Here is a 19,987-nt window from a genome sequence, read left to right as displayed (position 1 = left end):
TGAAGAGGCCCCAAACCAACATTCGTTTGCTCTCATTTCGCGCTGAAAACTTAATGTTTTTATGCAATTTCTAATTGACTCGTTAAAACAATTGGGCATTACACACGACCTGGAATATGCTCTACTATAGGGAGGTAACCTAAGACGCCGGCTAATGACTACATGAGAGATGCAATCTCAGGTTCTGTAGCTTCTCTATCAAACTAGTTAACAAAATATATCATTCTATAACATGCTATAAATTACTCCTTTCCAAGCTCTTCTTCAAGTTCCTTTTTGTTCACTTTGTGAGGTGGCAATTTTACAATGTTAGGATCGGCTTCCTCAGCTTCTTCGATAAGTGATTCCTTGGTGTCTTTGAATCCATGTTCAGCATTCCATTTAGTTACTTTCTCTTCCTCTGCTTTCAACTTGTCATCATTATAAGTTTCCTGTTCTATTTCATCGGCTTCTGGGTTTGGACTAGTCTCCTGTTTCAATTCAGTTCCGTCAACTTTGTGAGCTGGCAATTTGACTATATTTGGATCTGCATCTTCTGCTTCTTGAAGCAAGGATTCCTTTGGGTCTTTAAAGCCATGTTCAATATTCCACTCACTAACTTCTCTCTCTTCCTCTTGAAATTTTTCATCAACAGCTGGTGATTGTTCTTCTTGCTCACCAGCAAAGGCTTCTTCGGGATCCTTCTTCGATTCTGCTTTATTGACCTTATGAGGAGGGAGTTGGGCAATTGAAGGATCAACTTCTTCAGCTTCTTCGATTAAGGACTCTTCGTGTTTGCTCATTGTTGGTTAAATGATTGGTTGAGTTTGAAATCAGTTCTACCAACACAATTGTAGACTTTAGTCGCGATATTTATAGCAAGAAACAAAACTATCGATATTCTATTGGGTTCCAGAAAGATGAATGGACTGATATGCGCAATTTGTTGCACAAAATCGGTTAGTTCTGCGGCTATTTCGGAGATTCCTAGGTGTGAAGATTTGCGCGGAGATTTTAGGACCAGTACGTAAGACTAGTCCAAATAGAAGGGTGTCGACACCACGTGGGGCATTATATTGAAGTGGTAGTAGTATAAAGTCTCTTGTGGTGGCCTCCGCTTCTAAAAATGTTATGGATTTTTGATGTAGATTGAAAATCTCTCAAGTCAGTATTGTTGTGTATGCGGAAGCGCGTTGTCTAAAGGTGGACTTCATGCGACTCATAAATATACATCATGCGAGTCCAAACGACTGTGGCTCCGATAACGTGACTACCCACAGGCTCTGGGTGTTTATAAATTTAATTCAAGTTTTCATTTTGATTCTCAGGCCCACGTAAAAGACGTAGCCCTAGTCGTGTTCGTAGAGTAAAATGATTTCCTAGCTTGAATCAAACATACAGCATCCGCCTTAAAAGATTTTTGGATGTAGGTTTTCGATCACTTACAAACTATTCTGCAACGCATTGCAAAAGTGTAGAGAAATTGCTGAAATGAATTTTGCTTTAAATTTCTCATTTGATATTGCTTTTCTTATCTAGACCTGATTGGTGCAGATCCACGATTTATTTGTAGTAGCTTCCAGTGAGTTTTTTACGAAACTTTTGCGCCAAAAAAATAATCACCGTAAAATCGATGGCCGGAGTTAGTCAGGATAATACATTTTCAACATTCAACACTATTCACTTCATTAACAATGCTGGACCAATTGTAGTGACAACATATGACGTTATCGCACATATAAGATCCCTTTCGTTTCGTTTCTTGCACAAAGCGCACTGGTAAAAGAGCGAGTTTGGTAGCGCCAAGGATGTTGTTTACAGTTTGGAAACAATAGAGGAACTTCAACTTCAATGATGTCATGAGGTCGTGTGTCGTGTAAATCAACGGAGGATACCCAACGATTATGCATAATACCTTGCCAAATAAGCACCTTACTGAAAAAAGTAGTGACTTTCATTCTGTCATCAGCGCATCTTTATTATCTTTAGAAGTGTAATTGATGATATGATGAATGTAAAGTGAATTAAAATAGTTATAATAATATGACACAGTCATCCACTGTTATTCCGCATCTCCTCTTATTTCCTTCTTGTTTTAATTTTGCAATCAAAAAATATATTTCTTACGCAAAAACCAGAGAAAAATAGACCCATTTATTTTTACATTAGTAATAAGAAGAAGAAGTATCTTACGTATCACACTCAAAACAAAACACATATATGTGAATAATGGAGTCAAAATAAAAGCCTGTGCTGGATCGTCTTCTTTCATTTTTAAATGCATCACATTTTCTCTTCCCCAACTCATTCGCCTGATACCAATTAGTTACTTTTCTTCACTCATTAACCATGTTTTCCAACTTCAAGACAGCATTTACATCAACTCCCAAACCAGAAAGAGCACCCCGAGGTACCCAGATCAGAGGAGACTACAAACGACTAATTCCTTGCGTTCAAAATGACATAAATGTAACCACTGCTCAGCTCGCTCAGTTTGAGAATAAGTCATTACTACGAAAAATTATCAACTTGATGAAAAAGAATCATAAAGAACAAATCGAACATCTAAAGAAAGAATGTGGTGGAACACCCAAATACGACGCCAGACTATTCGACTTACTTAAAACACAACTATTTGAATTGGGAAACTTATTGGACATTTTCAAAAACAATTTTATCCACTCACTCTATGATAATCATTTACTCGACTACAAATTGCAAAAGCTAGAGTCAAGTTCTGCTTCAAAGCTTAGTTCAGTATCTTCGGGGTCTTCCGTCTCATTACTTTCAATGAATGAAGTCGATGGTGATGCGATTGATGACGCACCAGACTATTTATTAGATCCGATATCTTTTGAGATTTTGACTGACCCGGTAGTCACGCCAAGTGGGATCACTTATGAAAAGGAGGAAATATTGAATCATATAAACAACAAAGGCAAGTACGATCCTATCAGTAAACAACCATTGAGCAAGGATCAGTTGTATCCGAACTTGATTATAAAGGACACGGTTGAAGCATATAAAATAGAGCACAGTAAATAGAATATTTTGCATCTTACAATACTACAAAGTTACAAACCTTAAGAACTCTTACGTTCCCCTGATGACGATAGGCTGAATAGTTTTTCCGATCGGTCTTTTTAATCTTGCAGTCAGTGGTCCTGCATGCAATCGGCGTAATTCTTTTTTTTTTTTTTTCTTTTTCTTTTCGGCAGATGAGATGAAGGAAATTGGATCAACTTAAAGTGGTACTTAAAATCACAACAGGAATCAATATACATTCACATTGAATCGATATAGCTACCCAAAATGAGGAACTTGGTTGTGCTAAATAGAGGACACATTAGTCCTGAATCGCAAACGTACCCAGATTTGCATATTATAGACAGCGTTTACGACACAGTGTCCGATGCAATAACATTTGTACTATCCTCAGAGGAAAGTCAAATCATTGAAGTACAACAATTTCACAAGAATGGGAGCGTGTCGGTACTAGCAAGCTTCCCAGTTAATGCGCAATTGTTAAATACTGTACATTTTGTCGACTCAGCACAATTGGTGTTTGTCTTCAGCAATGGTGACATCATCACCGCAAGTTACGATCCTCAACAAACAAACGACTATGACCACACTATCATTGAAATAGTTGGTACCATTGATGTTGGATTGAAAGCTGCACAATGGTCCCACGATGAGGAAACGTTGGCCATGGTGACCAACGAAAACAAATTGCTCTTGCTTTCAAGAGTGTTTGAGCCAATTTCAGAAAAATTATTGGATTCCAATGACGTTAAAATCTCCGACTCCAAACATGTTTCAGTTGGGTGGGGAAAGAAAGAAACACAGTTCAAAGGTAAAGGCTTCAAAGCATTAGAAAGAGAAAAGGAAGCTTTAAAACATGCTGGATTGGATGAAAACGCAACCCAGTTGCGTGATCCAACAGTGAATGAAGTCGAAAGAGGTACAATTTCGGACTTTGATGATGATACTGTGAGGATTAGTTGGAGAGGCGACTCCGAATATTTTGCAGTAAACACCAGAGAGCCAGTCTTGGTTGAAGACACTAGCGAGATGTATGATCGAAGGGTTATAAGAGTGTTCAATAGGGAAGGTGAACTCGATAGTGTCAATGAAGCAGTTGACGGATTGGAACAAAATCTTAGTTGGAAACCGCAGGGTGCGTTGATCGCGTCAACCCAGAGGCACATTGATGATGAAGATGGAGAAGAGGTGCTCGACTTGGTTTTTTACGAAAGAAATGGGCTTAGACATGGGCAATTCAATCTCCGAGTTGATCCTCGTGAAGAAGTTGTACAGAATATTACTTGGAGTTCTGATAGTGAAATATTATTAATTCAATACAAGGATAGAGTACAGCTTTGGACCACCAAGAACTACCATTGGTATATGAAGCAGGAGCTTTTTGCCGCTAACATTTTATTCACAAAATTCCACCCTGAAAAACCATCAAACTTTATGATTGGAATGATAAGTGGCTTACAAATAGTTGATCTCACTTACAAGATAGTTACGGGCCCCACGTGGTTCGGCAATGATTTGGGTATGACTTTGGTTACGGATGGCTCAACAGCTAAAGTAACTCCCTTGTCGGTTGCCAATGTCCCACCACCAATGAGTTTGCGTGAGTTGGACGTTCCGGAAAACATTAATGACCTTGCAGTTAGTAGATCGAATGAAAAATATGCAGCTTTGTGCAGCAACAATTACATCTATCTCAGTGAGTTGAGTATTGCTGAAATGAGACAAGGAAAACACCCGAAAGTGTTGAGTAAAATTGCTGCAGATGTCTACATCAACGAATCCAATGAAGTAGCAAAACAAATTGCTTTCATTAGGGATGATTTTGTCGCGGTTGCAATTGACGCACCAACATATTCGCGTGTGGTATTGATGGAAGTGGATGATATAAAGAACCCCAAGCTCAATGATTCAGTCGATGTCACGCCCAAATTAGTGTTGATGAAATCGAGAGCAGACTTCAACGCTGTGATTATCGAAACTGTTGATAGCAGACTCATACAATTTGATTCCACACAAGACCTCAAAGAAATTTGCAAGCTCCCACAATTGTGTCGTGAATTTGAAGTAAATTATAAAGAAGAAAGTGATGAGTTCGAGTGTTTTGGCTTATCACGAAATGGGAAACTATTCCGTAATGAAACTCCAATCGTCAGTGGTGTTACCTCATTATTGATAACTGAATCACATTTGCTATTCACAACAGTTCTTTCCAAATTGTGTTTTGTTCATTTGAACTCTACTCATGAAAATTACGAGGTATTTCAAAACTTATCAAACGAGAATATAGTTGATGAAAGAGTAAGGCAGATTGAAAGGGGATCATTTTTAGTCAATGCAATGCCTACCAAATACTCAGTTGTTTTGGAAGCTCCAAGAGGGAACCTTGAAACTATATGCCCAAGAATTATGGTGCTTTCAGCCATTCGTAAATTCATCACAGCAAAAGATTTTTACAATGCATTTCTAGCGTGTCGTACGCATAGGATTGATTTGGATATATTGCACGATTATGACCCTCCTTTGTTCTTCAACAATGTTGAACTTTTCATTAATCAAATTCAAAAAGTTGAGTATTTGGATCTTTTCGTGTCTTGTTTGCATGAAGAAGATGTGACCAAGAGCAAGTATAGAGAAACATTAATTGATGCTGGTATTAAGGAGTCAGAAATCAAGCAAAATGGAGAAACTTTGCAACCAGCTTTCCGCAAAAAATTTGCCAGCAAAAAGGAGGAAGTATTTAAAAATTTCCATGAATCAAAGGTCAATAGAATCTGCGAGGCTGTTTTGTCAGTCTTGCTCAAGCCAGAGTACTTTGTTAATTATATGCAAACCGTGTTGACAGCTTACGCGTGTGAAAAGCCACCCAACTTGACTGAGGCATTGAAGTTGATTGGTAGTTTGGGAGATGAACAACAAAAGGAAACAGCAATCACACATTTGTGCTTTTTGCAGGATGTCAATAAGCTTTATGATACGTGTTTGGGTTTGTATGACGTCAAATTGACGTTATTGATTGCACAACAATCCCAAATGGATCCAAAGGAATATTTGCCATTTTTGCAAAACTTACATGTGCAACCGGAGTTGCGTAGAAAATTTTTGATTGATGATCATTTAAAGCATTATGATTTAGCACTACATTGGCTACACGAACTGGGAGAAAGTGCTTTTGCAGAATTTGATGATTATGTTGTGAAGCACGACTTGTATAAACTTGGGTTGAAAATTTACGAGTACAACAAAGAAAGAAGCAATAATATTATGAATTTATTCGCTGAATATTTGCAAAAAGCCATTAACTTTAGCGAGGCTGGTTTGGCATTCGAATATTTGGGAAAATTGGAACAAGCGTTGGAGAATTACATTTTGGCCAAAAAGTGGAAATCAGCCTTGTCAATCGTCGAAAAGCCCGAGTTCAAAGGCAAATTCGAAACAACTGCCAACAACCTCGTAAATACGTTGACAGCTGACCACAAGTACAGCGACGCTGCCGAAATTGAATACCATTTCTTGGGAAATGTCGCGGAAGCAATCAAGTTATATTGCAAACAATATTGGTTTGATCAGGCAATCCTCGTTGCCGAAAAGGAGTCACAACCCGATCTCATTGAATCTGTTGTTGACGTTCAGATCAATGAAGGTTTCGGTACCATTGCAGAATTGTTAGCAGATTGTAAAGGGCAAATGAACTCACAATTGAGACGATTAAGGGAGTTGCGTACCAAAAAGGAAGAAGACCCCTACTCCTTTTACGGCACTCCTGACGACTTAGACACACCAGATAACGTTTCCGTTGCTGCTTCTGAAACATCCACAGCACCTTCATTCTTCACTCGTTATACAGGTAAAACGGCCGGAACTGCAAAGACTGGAGCGTCACGTAGAACCTCCAAAAATAAGAAGCGTGAAGAACGTAAAAAGGCCAAAGGAAGGAAAGGAACCATTTACGAAGAAGAATATTTGATACGATCAGTCGGTCGTTTGTTGGAAAGATTGGATCAAACGCAACCTGACGCACTCAAGTTGATTGATGGATTAATAAGACGTCAAATGAAGGAGAAAGCGTATCAGATCCAAAAGAATTGGTGTGAGTTGATTGATTTCATTTCAGAAAATATTGATGAGATTCACAGCATGAGTGAAAAGGATCGTGAGAGAATTGATGATAATGGGGAAGTCTACTTGATGGAAGAAATTCCGAAACCTAAAGTTAACAAGTTCCCCAAATTCAGCATATTAGATTACTAGATATCAGTTGGATGTGCACATCAATTGATGCCGAATTCTTCGCTAATTTTCTTCAGCTCATAGCGAAAGTACAAATCACGTAGACTAATAATTGCATTCTTCATTCCATCAGTTATAGCCTCTTTCTTGCACTTGGAATAGCACACATACTTATGAGGAACATTGGTAGCAGTACCCTCACCTATGCCTCTAGTCCAAGTTCCATCTTGTAAGGTCAAGCGAATCACGCAAATACACTTCGCCGTGTATCGTGTACCATTATCCTCACTGGAGGCATCTGACTCCACTCGCGAAGTCTCAGAAGTTGAAACAGAAGTGTTAGATGTGTTTCCTACTGTTCCACCATTCTTAGAGTCGCCTGTACCTTGGTGCTTGGCCACATTCATTTCCAGTATAGCGCATTCCTCAATCAAAGTTGACCATCCGTTGAAACCGAATACTTCATTCGCCAACGCGTATAGCGTATGACCAGCAAAATTGTTAAAATTCCAATTCAACCCACCAATATTCTTTGAGTCTCTAGAATATTGTAACTGCTCAAGTTTGATTTGCAACGAGCTAATTTTCTTCAACGCCGAGTCTCTATAATCTTCGCCTGACTCTTCCGTTACTTGGTCTTCCAAATCACCTATTCTTGGGAAGTAGCTGACTGTTGATGGCAAATTACGCGTCTCTTCATCTATATCGTACTTTGAATTGTCAAACGGCATATATACATTTCCATATAGAATGAGGGTCGCGGTGGGGAATCCTCAGTGTTATGATAAAGTTGTAGATCTTTTGGAAGAATAACGTGTCTCGTTTCGTAATGTAATTTTACTTTTTTTTTTTTCATCACCAACTATAAAGCTCTCCCCTCTGATATACATCAACAAAAACTGCATGGAATACATAAACAACATTCTAGGGAGTCAATCACAGACTCAACTCGTGGAGGAAGCAATCCCTACACTATGCAACCGGTTACAACATGCAACAATGATCTCAGATCGAAGATCCGCTGTTTTAGGGTTGAAAAGCTTCAGTAGACAATACCGAGAAACTGTTGTTGAGTACGGGTTGAAGCCATTGATATCGACGCTAAAGAAGGATTATGACAATGCTAATATAGTGAAGTCTATTTTAGAAACGTTCCTCATTTTGTTTATTCGAGGCGGCACCAACGAAGATTTAACTCGAGGATGGATATCACAACAACTGAGGTTGCAAAACGGAAAGTATCCATCACCATTGTTAATGGAAGACGTGACTTTGGATCAGATGTCATTGTGGATTGCTGATGCCCTTTTACAGGACGAAGAAGCATTGAAACTATTGGTTGGTGAGTTGGCTGAGACTGACTACCATTTGAGACTATACACCATACAGCTTTTGGAATCATTAGTGGCCAGTCGAGGGTCGAGAATAAAGGAGGCGTTGTTGAATATACCGACTGCAATATCAGTCATTTGCAATTTGCTAGCAGATATACACGAACCAGTGCGCAATGAAGCCATCTTGTTGTTGATGGCAGTAGTTAACAACAATTTCAATATTCAAAAATTAGTTGCATTTGAAAATACTTTCGAAACTTTGTTCAATATTATCGATGAGGAAGGAGGGATCCGCGGCTCGATCCTTGTTCAAGATTGTTTAACTTTGATTACGAATCTTTTGCAATTTAATGCATCGAATCAAAAATTCTTTTTGGAAACTCAGTGTGTTCCGAGACTAGCGAGGCTATTGGGAGAACCTGTTGATGAAACAGAAGAACTGAACAACGTTGATGAGAAAGGTGTCCCTATTACTCCGTCTTCTATCGTGTGGACCGAACAAAGATTACAGAACATGGTGATTGCATTGGAAATATGCCGATTATTGGTTTCAGATGATAATGAATTGGTTGTTCAGAATCAGGATAACTTGTACCAAAATGGTATTCACTACATTCTCTTGAAGTTAGTGTTCTCCCCCCTAACTGAAACGCAAATTCGTTCAGTTGCATTGTTAGCCACTGCTGATGCCATCAGTGGGAACCTGACAATACAATTTGAAATTTCGAAAATCGATGTTCCTTATGTTGATCCTTCTTTGCCGTCACACCTTCAAGCATATGATAAACCTATTCTGGTACCATTAGGCTGGCTCAATTGGTGCTTATCTCTCAATTCAGTGCATTTGTTTGATATCCGCCTCGGTGCTGCATATTGTTTACAGGCATATTTCAAGCACAACCAAGAGTCAAAAATGGCATTCTTGAATGATCAAATATCAGCATATTCTAATGAAGATTTCTATCGCAATTTGAAGGAAGATTTACCACAATTGAATGGCAGTACTGTTGCCACACCGTTTGGAGACGTTTTCAAAGTGTTGATGGATTACGACTCCGAGTTGAAATTGAACCCGTACAAGGTATGGTTTGCAGCAGTCATCTTGATGTATGCATTTGAAGACGAGCCAGAAAACAAGGATATTGCCAGGGCATTGAAAACAGGAGACGCCGACGCAGGAGAAGAGGTTATGACTTCTGTGCAAGCAATTTCAGGCTTGCTTATTACAACGCTAAACCATATGGATCAAAGAATTGCTATAGGGTATTTGATGCTTCTCACTATTTGGCTTTACGAAGATTTCAACGCAGTGAATGATTTTTTGAAAGATGAATCGATTGTGAAATCGTTATTGAACTCATTATCTCATAACTCGTCTGGTGAGAGTCTGCTCGTCCATGGTATGACCGCTATCTTGCTTGGTGTGCTATATGAATTTTCCTCCAAAGAGTCACCTGTCTCAAGAAAGGATCTACATGCGTTACTAGTTAAGAGTTTAGGGAAGGATAATTACTCATTAAAAGTGAAACAATTGCTTGCCGACCCAGTGTTTAAATTCTTCGATGAGACGCTGAATTTCACTTCAATACAAGATGAGAGTGGCTTACCTGATGTTTATTTCGACTCAATCTATGTCAACTTGGTGAAGGAAAATTCATTTCGAATAAAGAGAGCTTTGTTTCATGATCCTGAGGGTGAGCCAAGACGGAGAATCTCTTACGAAGATATCGAGGAACTTGATTTAAGAATATCCGAACTTAAGAAGGAAATGCATGAAGAGAAGCAGAAAAATTTAGAGAATGAGTCAACAATGAGATCGAAAATAAAAGAATTGGAGACATTGAAAGATGTTTTGCAACATCGATTGACAACTAGTGAAACAGAACTTGATAAATTAAAAGAGGAGCACAAGGCAGCAGAGGAAAGTATTGCAGTTTCCCTGAGAGACCTTAAGGAAGTTACAGAACTCAAAATCAAACATGAAACCTCATCTGCGAAGTTTGAGAAAGAATTGGATACGCATATAAAGAAATTAGAGACACTCGAAACGGAAAAGAAGCAATTAGAATCTCAATTGAATCAAGCGGAGCTGACTAAGGTAAAACTTGAAGCTGGTGTCAACACGATGACAAAAGATCTCTTTCAACTAAAGAAACAGAATAGCGAAGCTGAGGCGAAGATTAAGAAACTTGAAAAAGATTTAAAGAATATGCAAAACGAGTCTGATAAGGCAAAACGTGCCAATGAGAACCAAATCAACAAGCTCAGCGAGGATATTAACAATATAAAACAGCGACTTGTTAATGAACAGAATGAACTCAGAAAGACAACTAACACCATAGAATCTTTAAACAAAAACCTCAATTTGAAGGAATCAGAGGTGCTAAAAGCTAAACAGGAGATTATTAGCTTGAACTCTAATGTGGAAGAGCTTTCTCGTGAAAAAGGTCAACTAGCTAACTCCCTTGACGAAAAGCAATTGGAGATTAAAGGCTTGCTATCAAGAATTGATGAACTCAACACAGAGCAAGTTACTTTGAAAACTGAAGTTGAAAAGTTGACGAACAAACTTCAGACAGCTCGCGAGAAGTTGATTCAACTAGAATCTGACAGTGATGAAAAAGTTCGCAAACTAGAGAATCTCTTGGAGGAGTATTCGTCTCAGGTGAACAAATTGCAAGATGAGTTAAATAGTCTTAAGGAGAAGGCAGCTAGAGTTCCCGAATTGGAAAAAAGGAACAAAGATTTAGAGGATGAACTTTCGAGTCTTAAAATGGATTTAGATGCCAAAGAGAAGACGTTGACCGAACTTGACAAGATTAAGGAAGCAAACCGCAAGCTATCCAAAGAGAGTGAGGACGCCAAACTTGAACATGAACGAGTTCATGCTGAATTGTTGGAAAAACTAAAGGCTTGCACCGAAGAGATAGAGGCTGGAAAATTGAAACTCATTGCTGGTGAAAATGCAGGTGCCCATGTTAAAAAGCTTTCTTCTGAGATTGAAACTTTGAAGGCCAAGTTGAAGGACCTTGAAGCGGATTTGTCTAAAAAGTCGTCAGAACTTGAAACTGGAAATGCTGCCCAGGAGAAAAATTTAGAGCTTGAGAAGGATCTTGAAAAGCTTCGAAAGGAGCTAAGGGATTTGAAGGAAAATAAATCTGAGTGCGATGAATTAAGCAAAGAAATTGAGAGTCTCAAAGGTCAAGTTGAGAAGGGAAAAGCATTGGAAGTAAAGAATAATGATCTTAAAGACAAGATAGAAGTGCTCACTCGGGATCTTGAGTTGAACCAATCGAAAGCAGAGCAAGACTCTCATCTAAAAGATGTGCTAAAAAAACTTGAAAAAGAACTTGATGAAAAGCTGAAGAGACTTTCTCACGAGAATGATTTGAAGAAGGAGAATGAACGTCTCAAGGAGGACCTCAATCAAAGTCGAAAGCATACAGAAAGTAGTCTGGCGCTACAAAGTGAGAACAAGGACCTCAAAATAGAACTCGAAAGAATCAGAAGGGAACACAAGGAATTACTTGAGGTACAAAAGAAAAATGAGTCCCTTCAAGAGGAGCTCAATGGATTTAAGAAACAGGCTTCAGAGACCGAAAGACTCAAGAAGCAAGTTGAGAAGCTCAACGCAGAATTAGATGATGTAAAGAAGCACAAGGGTGAGGTTAACAAGTTGCAAAAGGAGAATTCGAAACTCTCATTGGAAGTTGAAGAGAGCAGAAAACAAAGCATTGTCATTTCTGACCTTGAGAAACGAAAAGACGCACTTCAAACTGAGCTCAAGGAGGCCAAAGAAGGTCAAAAGAATGTACAAAGTTTTCAGAGTAAAATTAAAGATCTCCAGGTCAAGCTTGCGGAGAATGAACAGCAAGTTCGTGATTGTGCCATTGTGAAAACCGAATTAGAAACTCTTAAACAGGAAAAAGAGACTCATTTGTTGGAATTGGATGAGTTGAAGAAGCAATACCACGACTTGAAACAACTGGTAAAATTGGACAAGGAAAAGTTCAAGGAATCCACTGAACAGGCAAAAAAAGCCGATCAAATGAGAAACAAGTCCGAGGATGAAGTAAAAAAAATCGAAGAGAAGTTGAAGAATCTTCAAAATAAGTATGCCTCATATGTGCCGAAATCTGACTTAGATGATTTAATGCTATTGATGTCCGACTTGGATGATAAGAACAAGGCGTACAAGTCACGTTTGAAGGAATTGGGTGAAGCTGTTGCCAGTGATGGATCCAGTGACGACGATGATGATGGGGATGACGATGATGATGATGACGATGATGATGATGAATAGTAGATTGTAAATATCACATTTATACTCTTTTTTTACAACAGCGGAATCAACAATAGCCAACAATTGGTCTTGGCGTATATGCACTATGGTTTAAACCCTAATTTGCCACAAAAGCGCTAGTTCTAGGCACTTTCAAAAATATGTCGCGGATCACTTTTCCCAATTTCGTACTAAAATTTTCTAAAAAACCCATCTCTATAAACCTTCTATCCATTGAAAAGTTGACGCATTGAAAAATAGGTTTGTTTTGCATTCTTACGATTCACTTTCCCTTTTTCAATGATTCTACTCATAGACTCATATGACTCATTTACAAATAACTTAGCACATTTGATCAAATACACGACAAAACAAGAGGTTGTTATTATTCACAATGATGCATTTCAACCACAGGAATACGAGTCCTTTTACACTCAAATCAAGCAATATTTTCTGTATATAGTAATTGGACCTGGTCCTGGTCACCCGGCCAATGCAGAAGATGTTGGAATAATCAGTTGGTTACTACACAGAATTGTCGAGGATGAAATTAGTATCCCCATTTTGGGTATATGTTTGGGGTTCCAAAGTATTTGTCATGAATTTGGAAATAAAGTGGACAGATTGGACCACGTCAAACACGGACAAATTTATGATATGTACCCGATTGGGGAATCCGAGTTATTTTCTGGAGTAAGCAAGTTTCCTAGTGTGAGATATCACTCGTTATTTGTGGATATGACGACACTAAATGAAGAAATTAAGCCTTTGGGTTACTGCTTAGAGCACGGCGAGGCAGGAATGAATGATGTCAGAATATTGATGGCGATGAAGCATAGAATACACCCTTTCTATGGTGTGCAATACCACCCAGAATCCATTTGCTCTGAAGGTGGGAAGCAGTTGATTGTCAATTTTTCCAAAATTGCGGATGAGGTTAATACACAGTACAGAAAAGAGTTGAACAATTCACGAATGAGTGGCTTTAAGGGGCTCAACGATCATGAAATACATGAGGTTAGTCTAGTTAATAAATGCACCCCCATCAATCAATTCGATAGTATTAGTTTTGAGAAGATTGATTTGGCAAAGAAAATAACTGCTGTTGATGTTTGTGACTATTTTTATCAAAAGGATGGTGAGCCCAATTTTGTCTTGATGAATTCTGCATCTGTCCCTGGTGAATGGTCAATAATTGGATTCCCAATTCCTGGAGAAAGTGATATCATTACGCACTCAATTGATAACATGAATGAAATCAAGTTATCAAAATATAAATCTGACAGGAGGGAAATTGTCAAGGTTGACGGACAAGATGGTGCATGGAAATACGTTGCGAATGCAATGCACAAACACTACGTTCCTAGGAATGAAATCAAACTGAAAATACGAAACTACCATCTGAGAGAAGTTCCATTCTTTGCTGGATATATGGGTCTAATTTCTTATGAGGAAGGACAACATTTGGTATTCGATAAGTTCAAACCAATTTGTGATGGAACTCCAGATGTTAAACTTGTATATATTCAAAGGTCTGTGATTTTTGACCACATAACTAAGGAGTGGTTTATTATATCGGTAAATGATGTGTCAAATTGGGCGGCTACGATGGCCGCCGAGTTGAAAAACGTTACACCCATAAACATCAATAGTATTCCTACAAGTGTCAAGCATTTAGCTTTAGATGAGGACATAGGACTTATCCAAATGGAATTACCATCGCAAGAAATTTACGAAAAACAATTTGCGAAGTGTCAGGAGTTTTTGCATTCGGGACACTCCTACGAATTGTGTTTGACAACCCAACTGAAAATACATCTCCCCTCGTATGTCAATGCATGGGATATATACAAGGTGCTCACGCTTCGCAAAAACCCGTCTCCATTTTCTTGCTTTATGGACTTTGACGATTGTTGCTTGCTTTCATCCTCTCCAGAGAGGTTTCTTTCGTGGAAAGATAGTGGCGATGACAAGGTTGTGGAGCTAAGACCAATTAAGGGAACCGTGAGAAATACCTCTGACGTTGATATTACCAAAGCCACTGAAATTCTCAAAACACCCAAAGAAATGGGAGAGAATTTGATGATTGTGGATTTGATAAGACATGATTTATACCGGTTCACTGACGAGGTCAATGTGTCACAATTGATGGCAGTAGAGGAATACAAAACTGTATACCAATTGGTCAGTGTCATACAAGGTAACCTTGACAAAGGTAGAGGGTTTCATGGTATTGACATCCTACATCGATCCCTACCTCCTGGGTCGATGACTGGTGCACCAAAAAAGAGATCTGTTCAGTTGTTGCAAGATATTGAAAGTATGCAAACAGCATCCTTCAGTGGTGGTAGAAGAGGTATTTACAGTGGTGTTGTGGGATACTGGTCAATAACTGATGATTCTGATTGGAGTGTCATAATCAGATCTGTCTTTCATTACAAGCGCGATTACGAAAATACAAACATTACAAATCTTTGGCGAATAGGTGCTGGAGGTGCTATTACAGTATTAAGTGAAGCAGATGCAGAATGGGAGGAAATGAATTTGAAGTTGACCAGTGCGTTGCTGGCTTTTAAATGAGTAGACCTTTGTATATAGATCTTTGATTTGCAAATCCTGCACATAATTCGTTTGCAATTTTTTTGACTTTTTTTTTTCTCTTTCGTCGAAGTGAATAAAAGACGTAAAGAAAGAAAAGTCTTACATTGAAAAGCTTCGAGTGAAATACCAATTTGCGTACATCATCAATCAAACATTTGATCGTACTAAGGGCACTGTGTATCAACTATGTCATTTTTTGGATTTGATCCGACAAAGCCTCCGCAGAGTGGGAGAGGCGAAGAAGTGTATGATTTTGAAAACACGTACGATGGGTTGGGAGAAATAGAAGAAGATGATGCATTGAACACTGAAACTTTTGGAACAAATGTTGCAGAAATAAGAAAAGATTTTGATTTTGGCAATGAGAGCTCAGGTAATAAATCAGCGCCAGCTCCGACACAAAAGAGAAGCTATGCTCAAGCCGCTCAAGCTGCACCCGTTAATGATGATGAGTTCATGCAAGAACTATGGGGTACATCAAATGCTCCAACCAAGGCAGAGAATGACTTTCAAAACCAGGGATCTTCCGCTTCTCAACCAGAGAAGAAGATATTGTCATTGGAAGAAATTGAAGCTCAATTGACTGCCATTGATCAATCCCAGCCTCAACAACCAAGACCGCCACATCAGGGCTTCATGCAGCAACCGGGACTGTTTCCGCCTCATGGTTATGGCATTCCAGGTATGATGCCTCCACCAGATCAATTTAACGGTTATATGTTCGGTGGGTATATGCCACCTCAATATGGTTTTCCTGGAGGGGCACCGCCTCAACAGTTGCCACCATTACAAGGACTTCCACCACATATACAGCAACAGTACCAGCAACAACAACAACAGCAGCAGCAACAACAACAACAACAACAACAACAACAACAGCAACAGCTTCCTCAAGGTTTGCAAAATCAACCCCAGCCTGCAGTTAGTGTGAATGTACAGGAACAACCACAAGCGCAAGCAGCTACAAGGGATGTTGCTTCACAACAAGCTCATCAAAAGCCTCAGAAGGTAGACTTATCTCAGTTTCCTGTACTAGGTAAGGAAGCGTTGCAACAGCACCACCACCATGCTCATCAACAGCAAACTTCTTTGCATCAGCAACAGCAACAACAGTATCAGCAACAGCAGCAATCTGAAATGAAACATCAAAGACAATACAACCAACAGGCAACCCATCAGCAATTGCAGGATTTTACTCCAGAGCAGCAAGCTAAAGCGGCAAAGAGACTAGAAAAGGTGTCGAGAATTATGAAATATTCTGGTATCATGAACCCAAGGGATAAGGATTTTGTTACGAGATTCCAATTATCTCATATAGTCACTGAAGACCCGTACAATGAGGATTTTTACGCCCAAGTCTACAAGGTTATCCATCCTAAAATTGTCAATGGTGCTCCTCAGCCAGCTGTTGGACAACAAAATAACTCAATTGCTCAAGCCTATTTGGATCACAGTGGACACAGATTGGGCGGACGTTACAAGAGGGCAGATGTTGCATTACAAAGAATGCAGCAGCAGGTGCAGAAAGCTGTTCACGTTGCAAAGGGAAGACCAAAGTTTAATCAGTATGCAAAAGAAGGTGCTTTGGGTAAGATTTCATTTGCTAGTGGAAAGAAGCCAAGACAACAATTGGAAATCATTAGTAAAGCAGCTGAGAGAGAAAAAAATGAGGGTGCAATTGATGATTCTAAGAAAGAAGATATAAAGAGATACTCACGTAAGGACATTTTTGCAATCTTGGAAAACATCATTTCAGAATTGATGAATGTGGAAAGCGAGTCTAGAGTTTCATCAAGTGTTGATACAACGAAATTGTGGGAATCCATGAAAGTTTTAGAACAAGCATCCAGCTCAGGTGATGATGAAGCTGAAGTGAATCCATTTATTCAATGTTTGAATTACAACAAGATGTTGAAAGTCTTGGTTCGTCTTTTTAAATTTTTGAATCGTGAGCAAATATTGACCATCACCACTTTGATCATGTCTAATTTGGAAAACTTATCGGTTATCAAGAATGGATCTTATACAACATATCCAGATAAGAAAGTGCCCGAAAGAATTTTGAAACTTGTTGATGCTTGCTCAATGACATTTTCCAAAATTTTAATCAATGCCGTGCTGGAATTCAAGTTTAATGAAATCATTGGATTGTTGGTGATTTTAATTGAGCACAACAATGTATCATTTGTGTCCACCACCAAGATTGGTCTCACAATTCTCACCACCTTGTTGTCGCGGGCAGAGTTGATCATTGGCGAGGGCCAAATATCAGCTACTGATTTGTCAGAATGGACATCATGTTATGATGAGTTATTCACTGCGTTAGAGTCAAGAATTGCTGCCATTTTCCCACCTCATCCAGTTGATGTTGATGATGGATCATCTAAAGAAAACTACATTTGGCAGTTTTTGGCCACATTGTCCTTGGGTGGTAAATTGAGTCATCAAAGAATTATAGTTGATGAGGTTAGAGATGAAATTTTCGGGGTCATGAATAGGGCCAAGGCTATTGACAATCAAGATTTGGCCAATTTATACAAAAAGCAAAACTTGTTGAACAATTTGAATATGTTCCTTGTTGTTATGGGATTAGTTGCTGATGAAAATGACATCAAGGAAATTTAAAGTTAAAAAGACATTTTGATTACAAAAGTATACGTAGTTCGATGTGTATCAAAATTACTAAACGAAATAAAGATGTAAGTGTACAAAGGACGAATTGAGCAGCAAAACTTCTAGTCGTAGTCTTTGTTGACACTATTAGTTGATGAGCCGACAGTTGATGCACCCGAGACTTTTCTTTCGTCATAATACAAACTCATAATTGACTCTTCAGTTGAGAGCATAGAACCGGCATCATCATTACCTTGGTCATCTTTGAATGTTACTTTTGGGCTTTTCCTGGTCACATTCTTTATGACGGATTTATTCCATTTGAAGGCAGGTAATAGTTCTCCCTCATTGTATTCTAATTGAGATAATTTGTTACGCAACATTGTATTTTCAGTACGTTGTTGCTTCAATTGCAGTTGCAAGTGCTTCATTGCCCTTTGTTGTTGCTTCATCTCATACTTGTGCTTTTCTTGTAGTAGCATGATTTCCAATTGGTATAAATCGGCATTCTTGGAGTCCCTTTGGTTCTCTACAAGTCCAGCTTGTAGGGGTTGTGGGGGTGATGCCGCATCCAATGTTTGTGGAAGTGGTTGTGGTTGCAGTTGTGGTGTCTGCAGCTTTCTCTGTGGCTTAGTTGGCGAATCAAAGTTGTCTTGAACAAAATGTAGACTGCTATGTTTAGATTTTCTGTGTGTTCTCTTGTAAATCTGAATGTTTGTTTCAGTTAAAGAAACAGTATCGAATGGATCCTTGGATGGTGAATTCTGACAAGAAGTGGAGGTACTAAATACACCATCAAAAGTCAAATCATCAGCGTCAGTGTCAGTAGAATAGTTATTGAAACACGCGTCCTCTTTTTCCTCGTCAGCTTGTGGTTCTATGTCACAGCCATCTTGGTGATCCCCCAAGCTAAGACTCTCTAAAATACCACAAGCGGAATCAAGACGAATGGAGTTTTGAATATAAACTGGTTTTCTCGGAGTATACATTTCAACAATCGATTCGTTTTCAAAATCAATTATAGTGGACAATACTTTAGCTCTTTGTTCGGAATGCGTTCGTAAACTTTGTTGCTGTGGTGGTTGTGATGTTTCAGGGGTTGCAATCATTTGTCGAATTGGTGTCATGAGGTCTTTGTTTTGAAACTCGTCATCTTTGGGAGTTAAGACAGTAAATGGCTCTGGCCAAGGTGCATATTGTTTGTTCAATTCGAGGGCTAAATCTAGCTTCGGTGGTCGAGTAAGTTGATGCTCGGTCTGTTCAAGAGATTTCTTGGATTGCGAAGGTGTGGATGTCAACTTCTGTAGTAGGTCTCTAGCGCTTCGCGATTTCTTTAGGGATGTAATTGGCTCTCTAGTTACCAATGTGTCTTTGCTTTTCCTCCTGAATAACATTTTTCAGTTGTGGGCGGGCTTCTCTGGAGGTGCAGTGATGAGGGAAAAAGATGGTTTCACTTAGATGTGTATCGGTGATTAAACTGTGGAATTGATAGTGTCGATATGATCCGACAAAAAAAACGAGTACTGTTTCCCTTTCCAGAAATGTTTGAGTATATAAATGTACAAATTGCGGCAAAGTTGAAAAGCAACCAAGGAACGAACAAGGGCTTTATGCCTTCGTACTTTTGATACACTCTTTGTAAAAACTCTTTTGATCTCTTTATTGTGTGTATTTTTGTGTATTCATTTTCCTCTGTCCTTTTTTGCATTTATTCTTTCCCAATTGGGCAATGGCATTAAACTTTATTATTTGACTTTAAGCAATCATACATTTAAAATACCCATTTTAGTACATTACTAAACCCATTTCTTACAAAGCACAAAATCAAGTCCATTTATTGTAACATGTAATTTGTTGAGCTCTTCTATTGTTGTGATGATGATCAACTCATAACTCATAACTCTTG

The 19,987-nt window shown here is 38.8% G+C and overlaps 8 protein-coding genes across 8 annotated transcripts; 5 read left to right on the top strand and 3 right to left on the bottom strand. All coding sequences in view use genetic code 12, as the record gives it.

Annotated features, from left to right (window-relative positions):
* Positions 1 to 242: 242 nt before the first annotated feature.
* Positions 243 to 782, bottom strand: CPAR2_403160 (uncharacterized protein; the record flags this gene model as incomplete). Its single annotated transcript, XM_036811217.1, has 1 exon — positions 243 to 782. The coding sequence occupies one exon, from the start codon at positions 780 to 782 to the stop codon at positions 243 to 245; it is 540 nt and encodes a 179-aa protein (XP_036667676.1).
* Positions 783 to 2,328: 1,546 nt separating this feature from the next.
* On the top strand, positions 2,329 to 3,024 carry CPAR2_403150 (uncharacterized protein; the record flags this gene model as incomplete). Its single annotated transcript, XM_036811216.1, has 1 exon — positions 2,329 to 3,024. The coding sequence occupies one exon, from the start codon at positions 2,329 to 2,331 to the stop codon at positions 3,022 to 3,024; it is 696 nt and encodes a 231-aa protein (XP_036667675.1).
* A 267-nt stretch (positions 3,025 to 3,291) lies between these two features.
* CPAR2_403140 (Elongator subunit) lies at positions 3,292 to 7,272 on the top strand (the record flags this gene model as incomplete). Its single annotated transcript, XM_036811215.1, has 1 exon — positions 3,292 to 7,272. The coding sequence occupies one exon, from the start codon at positions 3,292 to 3,294 to the stop codon at positions 7,270 to 7,272; it is 3,981 nt and encodes a 1,326-aa protein (XP_036667674.1).
* Positions 7,273 to 7,292: 20 nt separating this feature from the next.
* On the bottom strand, positions 7,293 to 7,982 carry RAD59 (Rad59p; the record flags this gene model as incomplete). The annotated part of the gene is made up of 1 exon (XM_036811214.1): positions 7,293 to 7,982. One exon carries the CDS (start codon positions 7,980 to 7,982, stop codon positions 7,293 to 7,295), a length of 690 nt encoding a protein of 229 aa, XP_036667673.1.
* Positions 7,983 to 8,250: 268 nt separating this feature from the next.
* USO1 (Uso1p) lies at positions 8,251 to 12,888 on the top strand (the record flags this gene model as incomplete). The annotated part of the gene is made up of 1 exon (XM_036811213.1): positions 8,251 to 12,888. One exon carries the CDS (start codon positions 8,251 to 8,253, stop codon positions 12,886 to 12,888), a length of 4,638 nt encoding a protein of 1,545 aa, XP_036667672.1.
* A 279-nt stretch (positions 12,889 to 13,167) lies between these two features.
* On the top strand, positions 13,168 to 15,447 carry ABZ1 (4-amino-4-deoxychorismate synthase; the record flags this gene model as incomplete). The annotated part of the gene is made up of 1 exon (XM_036811210.1): positions 13,168 to 15,447. The coding sequence occupies one exon, from the start codon at positions 13,168 to 13,170 to the stop codon at positions 15,445 to 15,447; it is 2,280 nt and encodes a 759-aa protein (XP_036667671.1).
* Positions 15,448 to 15,654: 207 nt separating this feature from the next.
* On the top strand, positions 15,655 to 18,093 carry CPAR2_403100 (uncharacterized protein; the record flags this gene model as incomplete). Its single annotated transcript, XM_036811209.1, has 1 exon — positions 15,655 to 18,093. The coding sequence occupies one exon, from the start codon at positions 15,655 to 15,657 to the stop codon at positions 18,091 to 18,093; it is 2,439 nt and encodes an 812-aa protein (XP_036667670.1).
* A 110-nt stretch (positions 18,094 to 18,203) lies between these two features.
* Positions 18,204 to 19,475, bottom strand: CPAR2_403090 (uncharacterized protein; the record flags this gene model as incomplete). Its single annotated transcript, XM_036811208.1, has 1 exon — positions 18,204 to 19,475. The coding sequence occupies one exon, from the start codon at positions 19,473 to 19,475 to the stop codon at positions 18,204 to 18,206; it is 1,272 nt and encodes a 423-aa protein (XP_036667669.1).
* Positions 19,476 to 19,987: the final 512 nt, after the last annotated feature.

Source organism: Candida parapsilosis, contig 006372 (assembly GCF_000182765.1).
Source record: "Candida parapsilosis strain CDC317 annotated contig 006372".
NCBI classification, from domain to species: domain Eukaryota; kingdom Fungi; phylum Ascomycota; class Pichiomycetes; order Serinales; family Debaryomycetaceae; genus Lodderomyces; species Lodderomyces parapsilosis.
Note: the sequence above shows the minus strand (reverse complement) of the source record. Positions and strands in the feature narration are given on the sequence as shown.